This window comes from Grus americana, chromosome 4 (assembly GCF_028858705.1).
Source record: "Grus americana isolate bGruAme1 chromosome 4, bGruAme1.mat, whole genome shotgun sequence".
NCBI lineage: Eukaryota > Metazoa > Chordata > Aves > Gruiformes > Gruidae > Grus > Grus americana.
In genome coordinates this window covers 8480512-8499364 of record NC_072855.1, presented here as the reverse complement: position 1 = coordinate 8499364, position 18853 = coordinate 8480512, and the positions used below count along the sequence as shown (strand labels likewise).

At 40.4% G+C, this 18853-nt stretch overlaps 1 protein-coding gene across 1 annotated transcript; it reads left to right on the top strand.

The window, feature by feature from the left end:
• Nucleotides 1-5813: 5813 nt before the first annotated feature.
• Nucleotides 5814-14077, top strand: SLBP (stem-loop binding protein). Its single transcript, XM_054825506.1, has 8 exons — nt 5814-5995; nt 6482-6613; nt 9149-9253; nt 9776-9835; nt 10092-10223; nt 10836-10985; nt 12315-12399; nt 13108-14077. Exons 1-8 carry the CDS (start codon nt 5952-5954, stop codon nt 13222-13224), a joined length of 825 nt encoding a protein of 274 aa, XP_054681481.1. The 5' UTR covers nt 5814-5951; the 3' UTR covers nt 13225-14077.
• The last annotated feature ends 4776 nt before the right edge of the window (nt 14078-18853 follow it).

Here is an 18853-nt window from a genome sequence, read left to right as displayed (position 1 = left end):
CAGAGCAGAAGTCTGGCACCCCACCCCTAGTTTGTATTTGATAGTCTTCCATTAATCTTACCCATTTTAATTAAATCCACTTTGCATAAATCCGTGCTCAGTTTGTAATTAAGCCAAAATGAACTTCACCCGCCAGGTTTAAGATTCTTCCAAGAAGTGACATGTATCCTCTGTTGGCATGCTTCCACTGGGAGAATCTCCTTACAGATGATATATTATCTGTGCTTGTAGAAATGGTCTTTCACTAGCAGTTCTGAAATGACATTGGTTATGTGTAGTTTGTTTTTAAAACTGCATGTTTGAGCTCACAGTGATGAGGCTATCTCCTTGTCCCATTAAAATTCATATTGTGGCATGAAAGTGCTTTTCTGAAGGATTTTCTTTGCTGACAAAGATGCAAGGCAACTGTAATCCCTAAGCTGTGTTACAGCAGATAGTTCTGCTGAATAAACTGAATTTAACTTGTACGTAGTGTTATGCTAAAAGTACCGCACAGCTTCCAGGCTGGAGCTGTCCTCTATCTAGCTTGGATCCGTTGAGGTAAACATGCTGTTCAGGTGCTCTTATCTCAGAGTAAGGCTGGAGGAAATGGAGTTTGTTTGTATGCATTTTGAACCTATGCTGTACTTGAAGCACGTCCTTGGTTCAGGAAGACAGTTCAGTTTTCCGTAGTGGCGTGTGGGAAAGGAGAGGTGCTAGCGTAGCTAACTTTCCTGCAGGAGCGCGGGTGTTTATGCAGGTGCCACACAGAAGATGTGCGAGTTTGTATAATTACGGTAAGGCCAGGCAAAGGGGAAAGGAACTTTCAAGGTAAATCCTTTACATTTTACTATTTTCAGATCTTAATGTTTCACTGAGCATAGAGCCAGCCCAGGTGTTACCGCCCAGAGGCAGGCTTTTTGGAGACATTTTACAACACAGATCTCACGGAGGAGAAAAGTACAGGACCTGCATACAACCTTGAGGAAAAACCCATGAGGTGATGGTAAGTGAACACAGTTCTCCCTTACCTCATCTCTAAAGGCTGCTTATTTCAGCCAGGAGCGCTATGTACGTAGACATTCCACCCAAAAAGCATTACTTGGGTGCTTGTTAAACTGCTAAGACACCATTTCCAAATACATACTTAGCAGGAGTCTCTGAGGTACATACATACAATGAGAACGCAGATGCAATTTGTAGAAGTGAAACAAGTCAGTGCATTCACAAAGGGAAAAAAGTGCAAAACCATTGAAAAGTCGAGCAAAATAATGCAAAAAAAACCAAAACAAAACCAAAAAGCTCCAAGCCAAACAGTAGACAGCAAGCCAGCTGCTGAGATTCCAAACTATTTAATTTCTAAAGGCCATTGCAAATGATTGGCTGAAGACTCTTGGTCTGGCCTGGCGCAGTTGCTGAGGTGGGCTGGCAGGCAGCAGTCTTCTTTCCCCTTCTGAAGCTGTTAGTTTTGCTGGGACGTTGGTGTGTCTGTTCATCCCTCCGTTGTCTGACACAGCTTTGCAAAAAATATTCAGCCAAGTGGTTGAATAGTATTTGTGCCTTTTTGGGAAAAACAGTGTGAATTTCTCCCACTTTTAACAAGATGATGTGCGATGAGCTTTGTGAGCTCACCGTGAAGAGGATCTTCAACACATCTGAGCAATCCTGAGCTTCACTGAGCAAGTGCTTCCTCTTGGCCTTCAAGACCACGTATATAATACTGCAGTGATCTCTGGTAGAAGAAAATTCAGCAGCTTTTACTCTGCTGATCTGGGACCCTGATCTGACCTCTACCTTCTTACCCTTGTTCTTATGCCCAGTTAAATGCAGGCGTAGATACCTTGCTGTATGGTTTTGTACAGCCTTGAAGAAAACCTCTTCTGACATCTGCAAACTGAAAAGGGGGTCAGAAGAGCTGCCTGGTTATTTACCAGACTTCAGCTGGGATGTTCCTTTAGGCCATTCTGTTCAACTCTCCTAAAAAGATTAATCAGGAAACAGGAAGAAACAAATGTGTTCCTGGAATTGCTCAAGATTGGAGTCTAGAGACCTGGAATTAATGGGAGCATGTGGTGAAGAAGAGGCAGAAAGACTAAGGTATGTATTGCGTACTGCAGGTGCTGTTCTTCTGATGACTGTCTTAATTACTTTAAATAGTATGGATCCAAAGCAACATACTTGTTTCAGCTGCAGTTACGCTGTTTGGACAACTCCTTCTTCCTATCACGTGAAGGTGTGTGTACTGCCACCCACTGTGCCTGGTGACCGTGTCCTTTTGACTCAACTTGTGGACAGCAAGAGCTCCACTTCTATGTAAATCAGGACCCAAAACACAAGTCAGAGTGGCAGGCATCTTTCACTTTCATTTCTGTAAATAACTACATGAGGAAGTTGTAGTTTGTGAAACCATGCTTCATTTCTGCAGTAGAGTTGCAAATTCTCCCTCTTACCATACACTTCAACCTTGCTACGCATGAAGTATCGTCTTTAAAAAAACCCAAACAGCCCACAACAAAACACCACCTGTCAATATGTAGTCAGAAAGTCTATCCAAAAACATTGCTGGGCTTTGGTAATCGCTTTTGTGTTAAGCTGCTAAAAATAAATAAAAAAAAAAAGGAAAAAAAGAAAAAACAACTTTTGTTTGTTACTTCTGCCAGCCATTAAACACATTTCATTGCTGATCTTGCAAGTGTTACTCAAACACAGCCTGTCATGGTAATGAATATTGGGTTCACTTCACCCAGGTTCATTGGAAGGCATGTTTATGCTCTTTAATCTGCCAAATACCTACTCCAGGGCTGCTTTGCACCTGCTGAGCTCACAGTTAAATTTTCCCTTACTGCTGTTTAAGTATCTGGTCTTTGAATGAGCCAAAGAATAGATATTCTTGAGAACTGCAGTGGTTGTTGCAACCTTACTAAATAAGTATGCAAGTTAAAGCTGCAATTAGATTTTTTTTTCCTTTATAAATAGTCCCATATCCCTTTATAACATCAGAAGTATTTTGGACTAAGGCCACATCTGCACTAGAAAGCTGCATTGGTGAAACCTGCAGAATTTTTCTGTTGTTTCAAAGCTCAGTAACTTACTTATACTGACTCTGTTGGGTTTGTGTAGCAACATTTTGGTAGCGGGGGAGCTATGGGGTGGCTTCTGTGAGAAGCTGCTAGAAGCTTCCCCTGTGTCTGATAGAGCCAATGCCAGCCGGCTCCAAGATGGACCCGCCACTGGCCAAGGCCAAGCCAATCAGCGCCTCTGTGATAACATATTTAAGAAGGAAAAAAACAGAGAGAGAGCTTTTGCAGCTGGAGAGAGGAGTGGGAAGATGTAAGAAACTGCAGATACCAAGGTCGGTGAAGAAGGAGGGGTGGGGGGAGGTGTTTTAAGATTTGATTTTATTTCTCATTCCTCTACTCTGTTTTGCTTAGTAATAAATTAGATGAATTCCCTCTCTAAGTTCGGTCTGTTTTGCTCGTGACAATAATTAGTGAGTGATCTCTCCCTGTCCTTATCTCGACCCATAAGCTTTTTGTTATACCTTTTCTCCCCTGTCTAGTGAATGAGGGGAGTGAGAGAGTGGCTCTGCGGGCACCTGGCCCCCAGCCAGGGTCAACCCACCACACTGACTCCATGCAATTACATTGCATGAGGTATGAATCTATAACTGCATTTGTCAAATAACCAGAGCCAAGGTTTGCTGGCTTTCTGCTACCTGCAAAAGAAAGGTGAGGCTGGTCCAGTAAAAATGCGGACTGACATGCAAACCGCATATGATCCAGAAGAAAGGTTGCTAAAACTTAAGTTTAAAATCCTATTTTCTGTATCCTCATACTGTGACTATAATTCTGTTCTGGTTTTTTTAACTTTTATTGTTATAGTGGTAATTTTTTAAGAAGATGCAATGAAGATATGGATAGTGAAAAGAAATTAATTGCATGCTGCAGGGAGTAACCAAATGCCAGTAATGAAGAGGCCAGCTGGGCCAGTGCAACATATGATTAAATTCATGACACACAGGTGAGATGTGGTTAGAAGAAACTGCATTATTAGAATTAATGCAAAATTGTGCCAGCTTCTACGGCAAGCGAGAGATCATATGGCTATAGGTGACAACAGCTCTTAAAAAGCCTGCAGTTCTTGACAACTTACTTTTTGACAGCAGAAAATTTATGACCAGAAAGTACAGGATGAATGAGTATTACCTGAGTGTGCTGGGAAGAAATGGATTTAATGAAATAGGCTGGGGCATTTGTTGGAGCAAAAAAAGGATGACTGTCCTGACCGTGGGCTTTCTCCTCTCCCATGTTGCTCCTGTGAAGCAGAAGGTGGCACTTTTTCATAATTTTTAAGGTTTCAGTTGAGGCACCATGACAGGAATTGTTGTGTACTGAAAACAGACTATTTCCTGTAGAGCTGAATCAGGAAATGTAGGCTGCATCTGAACAAGCAGAAATATAATACATAATTAAACACTCTTGGAGTAAGTGCATACCTTAGAAATTGAATTCTAGAACAAAAAAAAAAGTTTACTTTGAGAACAGTGTTATTTCCTGTGCTTTATATCTTACTAATGTTAATACATTTTATTAATTAAGAATATTATCTTTTTGATTGTTTTAACCTTAGTCTGACAACTGTCCATATCTTTGCTGGTCTGAGAAGCAAGAAAAATGCCTCTTGAAAAAAAGGAAGAAAATAAATTTGGTTCTCCAACAGGAGAAACATCCCATTCTCATTGCTACTCTATCACGTTTTGAATACTAAACCTGCAGAAGGTTATATTACCTTCCAAAAATAATCTAATGTCTTTTTAGATATGAATGTTTCCTTAATTGTTGGCGATAAAATCACTTAACCTAGAAGTAACTTGATTTTGTACAAGTACCGTTGTTTTTGTAGCTTTACCACCTATGCCATCGTTACTGTGAAGCTACATCCAGCATCTGAGAAGTGGCACCGAGGCCGGCATAAAACGCTGCCCAGTTTGTGCGTGTGAAGTGTCCCACTGGCCTTCGGTCCACGAGGGCTGCAAAGGTGTTTTTATTTAAAGCTGTGCTCGTGTTCTGCTGTAGGAGTCCTCCAGCTTGTTTCTAAATTACTGTTGTAAAATGGCAGTAGATAGGAGATCTCACAGACGTAAAGGAAACACCGTCCGTGTGTGGTTAAAAACACCTGGAAACTCCACCTACTAAAGCACAGCAACCTCACAGCGTTACCCAGCCATATTCAATATTGATATGAAATATTATTTAATGCCATGTAATTTCATGAAATATAAATTTATGTCATAACAGTGGGATGTAGGTTTTGAACTGGCTGATGAAAAACCATGTGCTCTTCACGGATTAAATAGCCGTGCTGATGACTGCGATCCTTCATCTTTAAACCTCGGGAATCTGTATTTTTTTCTTTCGTTTTGGCTATTTTTTGCCGTTTCCCTCGCAAGCCCCGGGCCGTAGGCTCGCCGTGGTGCGGGCCCCACCGCTCACCCCCAACACGCGCCGCCCCGAGCCCGGGCGCGCCAAAACCGCGCGCCGCCGCGCTTGATTCTCCCGCCAACACGCCCCGGGGCGGAGCCGGACGGGGCGGGGCCGGAGGCAGCGGGCTAAACCATTACACCGGCCGTGTGGGGGGGGAACGGCAAGTGTCCTCGGGGCCGCGTGTGGCGGGGGCGCCGCGAAGGGGAGCGTGTTTGCTTGGCGGCCAGCAGCGGGGTCGGCTCGGCGGGGCGGGCGGGGAGAGGACGCGGGCTGGCGGCTGCGCTTTCCCTCTGCTTCCCCCCGCGTACCTGTCCCCATGGAGGGGCCGGCGCAAGCGCCCCGCGGGGAGGCGGGGCGGGCGGTGTCAGTCAGCGCCGGCGGGAGATGCGAAAGGGCTGAGCGGGAAGGAAGGTCGGTCTCCCTCGCAGTCCGCTCCGGTTCCCTCGCTGCCCGGTTCTCCTTCCAGCCCACCTGAGGACACCCCGCGCCATGTCCTTCCGCCAGAGGAGTCCGCACGGCGGTGCGAAGAGCAGGTAGGGCCGCCGCGAGCTGAGGCGAGGGCTACCGGTACTCATCCCTCCCTTCTCTCCGGCGGCGGACAGCGGCGAGCCGTCCTCGCTCCCCGTTCTTCGGGCGGGCCCGGAGGCGGGGGGGTGGTGGAACGGAACGGAACCGCGGCCCGCGCGCACCTGCGCGTGGCCTCCTCTGCCCCAACGGTCTCGCCGCCCGGGGTCCGCCATGTTCGGCCGTGGGGCAGCCGCTCGCCCCTCGCTGAGGTGCGGGTCCCCTGCGGAAGGGAGCGGGGGAAGGGGCGTAAATCCCTCCGTTGTTTGCAGGGGCGGGCTGTGGGGAAACCTGCGGAGTTTCCCCAGAGGGACTCTTGAGGCCCTACTCGTGTCGCTCAGCTTGACTTCTTGAAGTAAAATCAGTAAATAGACTACGACGTCTGCACGCGATGATGTTTTAAAGAGGCTAATAAAATAAAATGCTCACGTTGTCTTTGCTTTGTCTGCTACCAGCCCACAGCCTCCGCCTCGCTGGTCCCAAGGAAGGAAACGTGGTGCAGATGGAAAGCGAAGAAAGCAGAGTGAGTCCGATTCATCCCTTTTTGAGGAAAACAAGTACAAGTCTTCTGGTAGCAGGCTGGACAGGTAAGCAGCGCTTGCAATAGAAGCAGCTCTCTGTTCTTTTGTTCATCAGGAGCTCTTGAATAGACTATTGTATGCGTTTTTCAAGCCTTGCCTGTTCATAAATCACTCGTCGATCATAAATAGCTGGTCTTAAAGGAGGGAAAAGAATCTAGTGCAGTGTTCTGATCTTGGAGTGACTTCTTAAGAATAAACATTTTTCATTCTTATGTCTTGTATTATATTCTTCATCATTTTCTGTCCTATTTCATGCTTGTTTACTGCTATTTATCATGAAGCAATAATTGCTCAAGCCAGTTATGCTTGTTTATGGATATAGGCTGCACATACTGTGGTGGTAAAATTAAATGAGATGACAAATTAAAAGTGCAAGCCCTAGAAGTCATCTGCCTTCATATTTCTGAAGGCAGCACAGACCATCTCGAGAAGTTGTGTCTAAGTATGTCAACATGTGTGGTGGGGTCCACTTCTGAGCTCACTCACTCTGTTCATACTGCTGCTCACTGCCTTCCTTAGCATTTCCCAGCGCAGGTAAACTTCAGTTTAGTGAAAGTGCTTTATTTTATGTCAGTGTCTATGTCTGAGCTGTTCATGCCATGGTTCCTTTAGTCCCTTTTATCAGTGGATGGGAGCTGAGACCTGCAGCTCAGCTGATTGAATCTAGATTTCTAATCTAGAATGAGATGGGTTGTGCCCTGTAACTACCCATTTTTCTTTGCTGATAATAAGCAGGGAAGACATTGGTCAGTGGTACAGATTATGATATCCAGTGTAAATGAAATTAATTTCAGGAAGCGTGTTTGAGTAGGAATGCAAAGATGAAACTTTACAGATTATTTATTTAGGTTGAAACTGATGAAGCAATGCTTTTGTGTGTCTTCCAGTACTGAATTGAACAGGAGTACTTTCTGGTTTAAGTTGGATTTGGCTCTGACCGAAGTTGTTCTCTTCCTAATGCTACTTTTTGTTTATGCTATTTCAGTGTTGTCAAAATAAAATGTTCAAATGAGAAGAGGATGGGGATAGATGCTGGGCCGTACAACGGATTCAGTCTGGGCAGGGGGTGGTTTCTCCGTGGCAGAGTTTGAGCACCATTTGCAGTCCTAGCACAGCACCAGAGCTTCTCAACAACAGTGAAATGGCACATGGGGGTTAGGGTCTGAAGAAAGATGGCTAAGCTTAGTATGTCTGGCACCAGTACTGTCACAGAGCAAATTAATTGAAAGAAAGAGCTGCAGATGCTCCCAAATTCTCCTTAATTCTCTGCATACACAGCACAGGTACAGAAACAAACAAGTATGAAAAGGTGTGACACGGTGTTGAGGAAAAAAGCTCAGATGGTGGGACTAACCGGGTACTTCTGGGATTGCGCTATTCTCTACCATGGGAGAGCAATATAGGAATGCGGCCTGTATTTGTAGCAAAGTTAAAAATCAATATAAGCAAATGCAAAAATCCTTGGAGGCCAAATAGATATTTGCCGAGGGACCTGTACTGTTTGCTATGTTTAATTTTTCTGAGTAGGTAACTGGGTTTCATCCAAAAAGAACTTTTAGTTTTAATTTAACTAAAACTTCAAAGTAGCTCAAGCCTATTTCTGAGCTGGGAGCGAGTTGGAACTGGTTTTAGTGCAGATGGATTTAATTCCCTGACTTCAAGGGACATCTTTGCACAGAATCCTGGTAAGTCTTCAGAGTGTTTCCAGATCTAGTGAAAAAACTTTGCTCTGTAGGATACAGTTTTGAGTTCGTACTTCAGGAAAATCGGTCATCAGGAGGACGGAGACTGGAAAACACGTTCAATAATCTGACTGTAGGCAACTATTGTTGGCTGGGAAGTGATATAAATCTGCTAATGGGCTACCATAAAGTTGTTAAATACTAGTTTGCAAAATCATAGCAAATTTCAGTTTACTAGCTAAAAATTGACTGCTCTTTTTTTGTGTCTTTGCCTTCTCTACTGGGTATGTTTTCACATGGAGAAACTCCTGGTGTTATAGCGTAATTTTAATTAATTAGCTGTACAATTTAATTCTGTGTTCTACCTTTTGTCTTTTGTATAGCTAATGAGTCTGTAATCCTGAAAGAATGAATACTTGTTAGTATACTGTTAGTGGAGTGAAAATAAGCGAGTAAATGAGTGAAGTTGATATTTCACATACTGTTTTCTGAAGAACACCAGCTTAAAGTTATTGAGAGTGTAGGCTAGGTTGCATGCTACAGTGGTTTGTTTCTATAGATATCTACAGAAACTTTATAAGAAAAAAAACAAAACCAAACCAACCAAAACCAACACACAAACCCCAAACCACACAACCTCAAGGTGGAACTCTCAACTGATTCTTAATTTTACAAAGATGACATTTTAACAGAACAACACAAGATTTTCACAGCTATTGTGAGTACTATAAATGAATATATTAAATAACTATCGAACTGTGAATGGGGGAGATGCTGGGCATGGGGTAAGAAATACAATAAAATAAAATTTTAATGTAGAGGTGCTTCCCCCCCCCCTTTTTTTTTCCTTTTTTTCTAGTTTTACAACACCAGAAGGCCCTGGACCCCTTTCCCGGTGTTCAGATTGGGGAACTAGAGTGGAAGAAGATGAAATGAGGACAAGTGTTAACAAAGAAATTGCAAGGTACCTGTAGCTGTTTGAGATGAAGTGGGGAAAGGAGGAGAAATGGTAGTTGTTTTGTACAATCTGTATTTTATTTTTAACTTCACTATTGTAGTACAGATCAACGTTGGCTTCTTGTCTGCTGCTTTTAGGTCAGCTATTGCTTAAGCCCTGCAGGAGTGGCATACCCATCAACTCTCCAGAGAGTATGCTATCATTAAATCTCTCCCTTTTGGAAGAAACCTTTCCTGAATCTCTTAGATTGAATTACTTTGAATGTCCTTTCACTAATTACTGGTTTTGCATATCATTACTGTAAAAAAATTTTTAGGGAAAAGACTTAGGAAAAAAAAAAGTCCTCATTTTTTTTAAGGGCAAAACTGAAACATTCATTCCATAGCAGAAGGGTGTTTACCTTGTCTGGGTTGACTTCTTCAAAACTGCTGCTTAGCTGAGAAGTAAAATCAACTGAGTTGTGACAGTGCAGCCTGACATGTTCTCTTTGTGTATGTATATTCTTAATACTGATTCAAATTCTTTCAGATACAGAAGAAAACTTCTGATCAATGAATTTTCAAGAGAAAGGAAGTCCTCCTCTGGAAGGTAGGTTAAATTTTTAGCTTAGTTGAGGAAGATCCTGTCACTAGGTCTGAATTTTTCAAATGTACCATGTTGCTTCTGAAAATGCTCAGTTTGAAGTAGTTCATCTTAAGTCTGCTCCAACATCATAGTTCAGTAACATCCCAAGCATTCATTTGAAAAGTTTTAATGTGTTTCTTTATAGTCTTCTACACGTGGGTTTGTTTCTGAGTATTGCTTGTTTTCTAGTAGCCTCAAATCTACATTGTTTTTTCTTTAGTTCTGATTCAAAGGAGTCCACTGTGACAGTAGAACTTGAGACAGATGAAGTGGTTTTGATGAGAAGACAAAAACAGATAAACTATGGAAAAAACACAATTGCGTATGATAGATACATTAAAGAAGTTCCTAGGTAAGCTGCTTTTGTTTCTGGAAAACTAAATGTCCGATTGTAAGTCATAACTGTTCTCTATAAGTATATTAACATACTAAACTTGGCATTCAAATAGAAGGCATCTACAAATTAAACCTTCAAAGACACTTTTTAACAGATAAGTGATGCTAACAATCAAATGAGACATGGAATATCCCTTTAAACTTTCACATGCTGCAGAAATGAAAGTGAAAGTTCTTTTAGTTATGCTTGTCAACTAGGAAGAAATGAAACTGCTTTTTGCAGTCAGTTTTCTCATTAGTAAATGAAAAGACCAAATAAGTTTGGAGTATGTTATATGCAGAAATTTCATGCTGATGTTTTCGGACCTAAGATTGATAATCTGGGGGTTTTTTTACTTCACTTGGACAGAAAAACTAAAATGTTCATATGGAGCTGACAGTTTTTTACGAGTGCTGGAGCTGTGCAATAGTCTTTTCTCATAAATAGTATCATCACTAAGACTCATTACAACCCAGCAAATTCTGGGTAGCAGGCAGTCAATCTTAACATAAGTCAGTCTTAACAAAGCTATATGATATGTCTGTGTGAAAAGCATTAATGAATTTTTCATGCTTAATATCTGAATAGATGCCATCGTATACCAGGAGTTCATCCCAGAACTCCAAATAAATTTAAGAAGTACAGCCGTAGGTCATGGGATCAGCAAATTAAACTATGGAAAGTTGCATTGCATTCCTGGGATCCACCTACTGAAGATGGATGTGATCTGCAAGAAATGTATGTATAGAGTATTCAAGATACCTTTATAGAAACTAATATATAAAATCTCATGGATAAAAAAAACCAAAACAAAACCTACCTAAAACAACATAGCCCTTTTTGAGACAAGTCAGTGATTGCTGAATGTTTTCGTTAGTTACTTGTCCACACTTAGTGCTATTCAGTTCTTTCTCAGTCAAAATGTGCAACAGCTTTCTGGACCTAGTTGGTGAGACTAGACTTACCCAGTGTCCTTGCAAGGGCATATATATATATATATAAATCCCTCACTACTTTAATGTATGTCTACTGGGTAAAATCAGAGCTCGTTCTGCAGTGCTCTATAAAAGAAAATATTGCACCATTGAGGCAAGCTGATTCGTTCAGAGCAGTCTGCCGATCGGTCTGGTAGAAGCAGTACTGGAGAGTTCTCACTAATTGACAGATCTCACAAATATTGAGCTTGGACCAGTACAATGTACAAGAACCTGCCTCATAGCCTTTTCACTTGCTAGTTAAAGAACAGTGGTATAAATTCTTGTTTCTTCAGCAGAGTAGGAAAGAAGTACTTGTAAAATCACCTCAAGGTGCCATTAAATTAAAAGCATGGCCACAAGCCTTCACAGTCCAAGCTGCTGTGGTCTTCTGCTCTAGAAGATGTAGAATAGCGCAACTTGTTACTTTCTTCCTATGTAAAAAGCAATAAGGCTAATCAGGGAATCCAAAATAAAACTATGGGACTACAGAATGAAGGTACACAGATGTAACTAATTCCTCAGGAAAGTTTTGTACTACTAAAATACTATTTTTCCCTAATAGTGATGCTGATTTTAAGACTGATATGGAGCAATGGGATCTAAAAGCAAGGACTTACTTTTAGCTTCCTTTTACTTGTAATTGTGAGGGGAGTTGGTATTTCAGCCTGAAGCCTACTGTGTACATTGGTGTGAAATACTAGTCTATCTTCAGATGCTGGGATCTAGTTGTGTGTATAGCGGATATTAAATCTTACATTGCAAATCAAATTGATGAAGACCTTGTCTGGAAAAAAAAATTCCTTGCTCTTCCATAACATTTGTCCTCGTTTGTATTGAGGCATTGTTGGAGTGTTGGGTATTTATCTTTTGATCAGTTGCCATATTCAATCTCAAGACTTTAATTTAGTCCTTGGCCATTTTGGCTGCACTGAGTTGACCTGCTATTCTGTTTGGTCTCTGCAGTTTGCCACCACTGTCCCTTTAATCTCTGCAGGTGTGTCTGCTCTTGCTTGGACATCATTTTTAGAACTGCACCTACAAAGTGCAACTTACTACTAGAAAACTGAATTTGTTTTAATATATTTTACAGTACTCCTGTTGACCTTGGTGAGATGGAGACAGAATCTGTCGGAAGCAGTTCTACTGAATCTCAAACGAGCTGTCAAGATAATGATGTAAGCATATCTGTCATCTGCATAAATATTTGCTAATAATCAGTCTGTTACTTAGAATTATATCCAGAGTAGCCTGAATACATGAGACATTCCATAGTCTGCGTTCAGGGACTATTTATAAGGCTAAGCAATCTTTAAATTTAGACATTTTCCCAGCTATAGCCAATATCTGTCTGTAGTCTGAGTTCAGAGAGTTAGAACTTAAGTGACCATCTCAAAAGACAGTTATCTCATTTTTCATAGTCTGCAGAAGAAAATCTATCTGTTCAAAGCATATCAGTTATGAACTGTGATGTACAGTGGAAATGCTACTTTAGATTGCAATATCTAATGTTAAAATAGGATGTAACTTTCTTGGCACACTCAGACTTCTTGAAGTAGGCTCTTTTTATATGCAGAAAGCATTTAGTACAGCTGAGCAGTAACCTTCAGTAAAGATCTAGTAATGTTTTTCTTACTGGATTTGTTTCTCTGATTAATACTGAATCTGTATAATGTTTTAATGTATACATATATAGTATAAACATTAACATTTGCAAGAAATCTTAGAATGTGGTTGAATAGGCAGAAGCCTGCATTTAAATCTCTTCAATCTTAAGACTAGCCTTCAAAGTGTTTGTAAGCCTCTGTTCTAGTGTGGTCTAAATGAATTTCTGCATAATTAAACCTGTATTGAACTGCTAATTATTAACTGACTTTGTATTCCAGGGTACCTGTTCTGGCACTCCCACCAAAGTTAGACATGTTGACTATGAAGCAGAAGGTGAATTTGACTTGGAAGTGTGTTTGAGTGAACCACTTAAAGATTTTGATACTGTGAGTTAAATAGTCTCTTGCAAAGTGTTTTAGAAGAAATTTCTTTTAAATTTGAGAGGTTAGCTTGATTCATAAAATGTTAATAGTAAGAAAGCTTAAGCAAAGTTGAAGACTGTTCTCCAAGTTGTGGTTGGTCTCTATATTCTCTGGACCAAACTTGTGTAAAAATACAATTAAGTTGTGTGACTTCTTTTTAACTTTTAATTTATGTATATCAGATTTTTTTTATAAAACCTTTCAATAGAAACAATAGCCAAAGGCAGTGCAATCTTCAAGTAATTATAAATAGTTCAGCAAGATCATACTGATTTTGCCCCCCCCACCATTGTGTCCATAATTTCAGTTGTCCACCTGCAGATCAAGAGCGAAGTAGGGAGATATTTTTGGAGCATCTGCATGTTATCTTGCTTTTCCATCTGGCTCTTCTACAAAGATCTGACTTGATGTGATACAGGTGGTAGCTGAACCATACTGCTGATTAGTACTAGTAAACTCATCTACTGCAGTTATTTACTGGAAGATTAACTGTCTTTTTTTTTTTAAAGATTCTTTATTTTTAAAAATATTTCAGAAACAATTGGAAATTAAATACTCTGAAGAAACTGGAGGTCAGTATGGTAAAGACCAGGCAATAACGCTTTAAGAAGCAGTAGCCTGAATTCGAAATTGTAAATAGTCATGAGTCATTTGTTAATACAGTCAAGAAAACAATGTCTAGGGAAAGTGCTTGATTCTTTTTAATTTGGTGATTTTAAATGTAAAACTGTTGTAAATGATAACATTGTACAGACTTTCTGCTGAAAGCAGTTAATGTTTCTATTGCTTTTGTATGGGATGTTGCTGGAAAATAAATGGAATTGCATTTACTTATGACTCTTGAACTTCATTTCCTACGAGTGGTGTTCCGTGTACAACAAAATACATGGCTTTCAGTATTTTCCTGTATCTGAGACTGATACTGATACTAGGCTAGCATGTGTGTGTTAGCACCATCCTCTGACTTTGAGGGAGACCTTAAGACCTATTTAGTTGTGTGCAGGCCACTGCAGCAAATTCAAGCGTTAGTTATAATGGGTAAGCCTGTTGTTGACCTTATGCAGACTCCTTAGCAGCAGTTTAGTTTGGTAGATGTCCATTAGCTGGTTACCAACTTCTGTTCTCTAGAAAAACTCCTAGAACAGCAAAAGTGATAGTTCATCTTGCTTACTACCTGGAGTAAGCCCTCTCTCTGCCCTTCCCAGATTGTTTTCTTTATTTCACATTTTCTGGCCATGCTGTCCCTGGTTGTTGTTCTGCATTTTTGTTGTGTAATACCTGATGGTAGCTTGAGCCACAATTTGCTTTGGAACTTTTTTCCTATATCCCCTTGAATAAAAGTGAGCTTAAGGTCAAGCCAAACTCTTGGTTTCTAATTTCTAACCAGAATCACTTGATGCCTTTATTTAAGGCTTCTACCTCATGGCTAAAAGGGGTATAAACTAGACTTCCCAGGTAGCACAGTAACTGTTCTGAGTGTCTCAGTTTTTGGCTTTGATAATAGGCCTGACAGACAATTGCATATTAATCTACTTGGGAACATTATTTCAAGTCATGGCCACTTACTATTAGGTTTTTCTAATGGTTAATGCATCAAATTAGAGTCAGCCACTTAAAACTTAACACAGTTCTGTCTGTCTGCCACTTTACCATTAGTAACTGATAGTACTGAACTATTTTCCTAAGTGTTTTTTTGAGACTACATATATCACTTCTGAATGTTTTAAAGGTTAGTAATGAGTAACATAAAACTATTCATGTCTAAGTTACGAATAGTTCACACAGCTGAACATCAATCTAGAATAAAATATTAATGTTAAATGATGTGGTGTTTTTACCCAGCATGAAATGAGTAAGGCAAGATTTGTATAGAAAACTACATATTGCATACCCGGAAGCTAGTACTTTCTGTCAACCTGATGCTGTCTTCATAACCTTGAAGTGCAGGTTAATAGTTGACACTTAAATGTGTCACAGTTTGCGTGCTAGCAGATGCCAGGTGCTTGTGCTGCTTAGACATTTGCTGCAGTGAGTAGTGATACTCAAGCTGTCCCGTTTGGTGGTGTTCTACTGGAATGGCTATGTAGTGAATAAGGTGATCAGTGAATTGGCTTCTATTCATGCTATTCTTAACCTTATGTCTAAATTTTGCACAAATAAAGTGGCAGAACTTTTCAAGGATATACCCAGACATTTGAGAATATCTTAAATGAACTTAAATCTTGAGGTGCCAACAGATAGATGTAATCTGATCTCCTGAGTAACACGGGCCGTAAGGTACCACCTTAACTAGTCACTAATCAGTGATTTTAGTCCTTTATGTAGAGATCTAGAATAAAGCAGTATCGGAGTCCCTATGCCAGAAGAGAAACAATTAGATGAGATTTTTTTTTTTTTTAAGCGGGGGGAGGAAGAGGTGGTGGCATGTTAATCTGTACCTGAGTATCAGAAAAGAATGATTTTTTTAAAAAAAATTTCTACACAACCATAGCTAGTCAAACAGGTTGGATCAGGGGAATATTCAGAAGATTGTTTAGAGGCTTCAAAATGGTAAGGTTACTTACACCTGGTTTCGAAATAAGAATATTGCACCCAATAATTATCCACTGAGATAGCTAGAGGAGATGCATACATTTCAGAGCTTACTGCACACAAACTTGTTATGCTACTAGTCTGAAAAATGGCCTTGTCTGTGAAAATCAATTTTTATTAAGCTTTTTCCATAACTTCACAAAAAAATTTAATTCCAGCAGGTATCTAGGTATGGTATCTGAGAATGTTAATATGGTTCTTAGTGAGAAGATAATAAACAAATACTATTAAAAAAATCAAAACCATGATCAACTTAAACAAAAAACCCCAACCCCCACTCAAATTTTGAGTAATTTGGGTTCTCTGTGACTGTCCTTATGATTTTGTGATGTGTGTTCTTTGGAATCTGTACTGGAGGAGGAAATGTAGGAGTCTGACTAAAACATTCAGGTATTGGCGAATGCAGAGAAAACATCACGAAGAACCATAACGCCTATGCAGAGTAGAAAGATGCCAGGCAAACAACTGAGACTAGTGCTTTCCTCTTATAATGGAATGTACAACACATGCTTCTACTTTGGCAAATGTCTTGAGATGCTTTTAAATTTCCGCGGAGTAACTTCTCAGTGGTTAGTCCATAAACATATATAATTTGAGACAAAGCCAACTAACTTGCTACTACTCAGCTGACTTTCAGCATAGGTCTTGGGGTATGATCATGTTGCTCTCAGCGTTGGATGCAACCTGCCCTCTGGGCATTGCACCTTCAAGAACTGTCTGCCCCGTTGAGATCAGTGTTGCTTTTCGCTGTGCTGCACTCCCTTGGTTCCATCCACGTTCCATCCTGTCACCTTTCAGAGCTTTGCTGTTTCACTTCTGCTTCAGAGTGTAAGGTCCTATGTTACTGTTCCTTTTTCTGCGCTAATTTATCCCTGTTTTCTTTTCCTCTAATGCGCTTTGGCTAGTTTACAGGTAACTTAATTCTGCTGGCTTCATTAAAAGCAACCCATAGATGCTGTTCAGCATGCATGCTCACCCAGAAGCTAGGTATGTGTTGGTAAAACATTCCAGACTAGGAATGTAGCTGGTCTGCGTTCAGTAGCTGTTTGGGAAACAGGCTTAGATTTTTTAATTTATCCTGAAACAGCTGCGCATCCATAGTAGTGTCTTTAATCCTACAAATTATTGCCCTTTGCTTCTGCTACTTAGAAAACTTACGGCCTGCATTTAAAGAGAGGGCTCATGTTACCTGAGTTTGGATGTTTTTTCAAAGGTGCTGGACACCGAGCTGGGAAACAACTGGGGTTTTTGCACTAGAATAAAGCCCTCTAGTGGTTAAATGTGGGGTAACCTCATCCGTTTAGGTTAATGTCTGGTAATAGAGTAATCTCACGAGAAAAAATAACATCCGTATGTTCAGCTGTGCATAGTCAAATATGGTGGAGTTTGCTTCAGATGGAGAATGACAAGTACCACTGTCAAACATTGGACTTATTAGGTTAAATTCTTTTAAAAATAAAAATGAACAGGTTGTTATGTAGGCAGCAGAACCTGTCAACCCTGCTTTTTATAGATTTGTGCCTTGTGTTTTATGTTTCTCTTATTCCCTTCACACCAAATCTTGTCCTCTTTCGGCATCCTTCGTGCCATGCCTGGCTAACTGATGGGAGTCTTAGCGACGGCTAATTGAAAGCTCCGTCTGTTCTGACCGGATAGTTGGTACACACGTGCTGTGATAGGATGGGGAGCAGAATGTTTTAAGAGCTAACCTGTCCCAACTTTTCCTTCGCTTGGGCATTACTTGGGTCTTCCTTCACAACTTAGCTGTCGTCACATAAAGCTTAAAGGACCACGTGTACTTTTTTGTTAAATACCCGGAAAGCTAGTTCAAAAATTGGGGTGGGCAGGACAAATGTTTTAAAAAAACACTTGACACTACAACAATTTAAGCCTCTTCAAGGAAGCCAAGCTAAAACAATCTTTGTTCCATGAATCCATTTTTAAGTCAAAAATACCATTCAACAACTGTATTTACCACTGTTATTTTCAGGATTATCTGCTTTGTCATGTCACTAATGCAGATAAAATGCCTGGTATAGAGCCAAGGCATACGCAGAGCAACTATGTACGGTTGAGTATGGATCTGTGCGGAAGTCTGCTGCCGGATCGAGCGTTTATTTAGCAAAACTGGACTGGTAAAAGAGCCCTTTTGAAAGAATTTTGAACTTACTGGAAGTTCCTGTGTTTTCTTCTTCTATATGGTTTCTCAAAATGTGAGAAGATTGGTTAATAACTGGTTAAGAATTCCTTTTTGAGTGCTTCCTGACAAACTGGGGTAATTTTGGCAAAATATTATATAAATACTTAAGAGATTGAAGTTACTTTGGGAAGTGTCAAAAATCCATTTTATTTTCGAAGAAAACAACATAGCTAGGATGTCGTGTATATACTTTAAATTGGTTAGGAGAGAAAGCAATATTGCTGAGCAGAATTTATTCTATACATGTAGCATTTAATTTTGTGGCACCTGGGCAGCACCTAAATACAAAAGATGCAAGGAATCGAGATCTAACATCTGTCACTTCTGGCCCCCACTGTATTTTGAGACTACCAGTGCTATTCATTCTTTGAGCTTCTCACTCACCTCCCTTGGATTGTGTTTTAGCAGAAGAGCAAACTAATTTATCAAAAAAGTGCTGATTCATACACTTGAGAAATAACTGAGTTTTAAGCGGAAAGTTGGAACTTACTTTGTGGGTTAAACTGGGGTTCAGCTGTCTATGCTGGGAGCTTTCTATCTACTCAAGTTTCTGTTCAGGAAGTTCCTGGGAGGTGCTGGACTGGTTCTAATCAAGGTTAAAAACAACATTCCCCTTTGTGTTTCTTTAGAAAGGGGCTATTCCATTTCTTCTGAAAAAAAAAAAAAAAAAAAAGCTTTGTTTTCAGAAATATGAGTGCAATACAGAGATGAAGATTTGCGCCTGCTCTTTCAATCTGCTTTCATGTGCTGGAATCAAAGTCACTTTGCAGTACTGCAGAGGGCAGTAAAAGTGCATGTTTAATTACATGC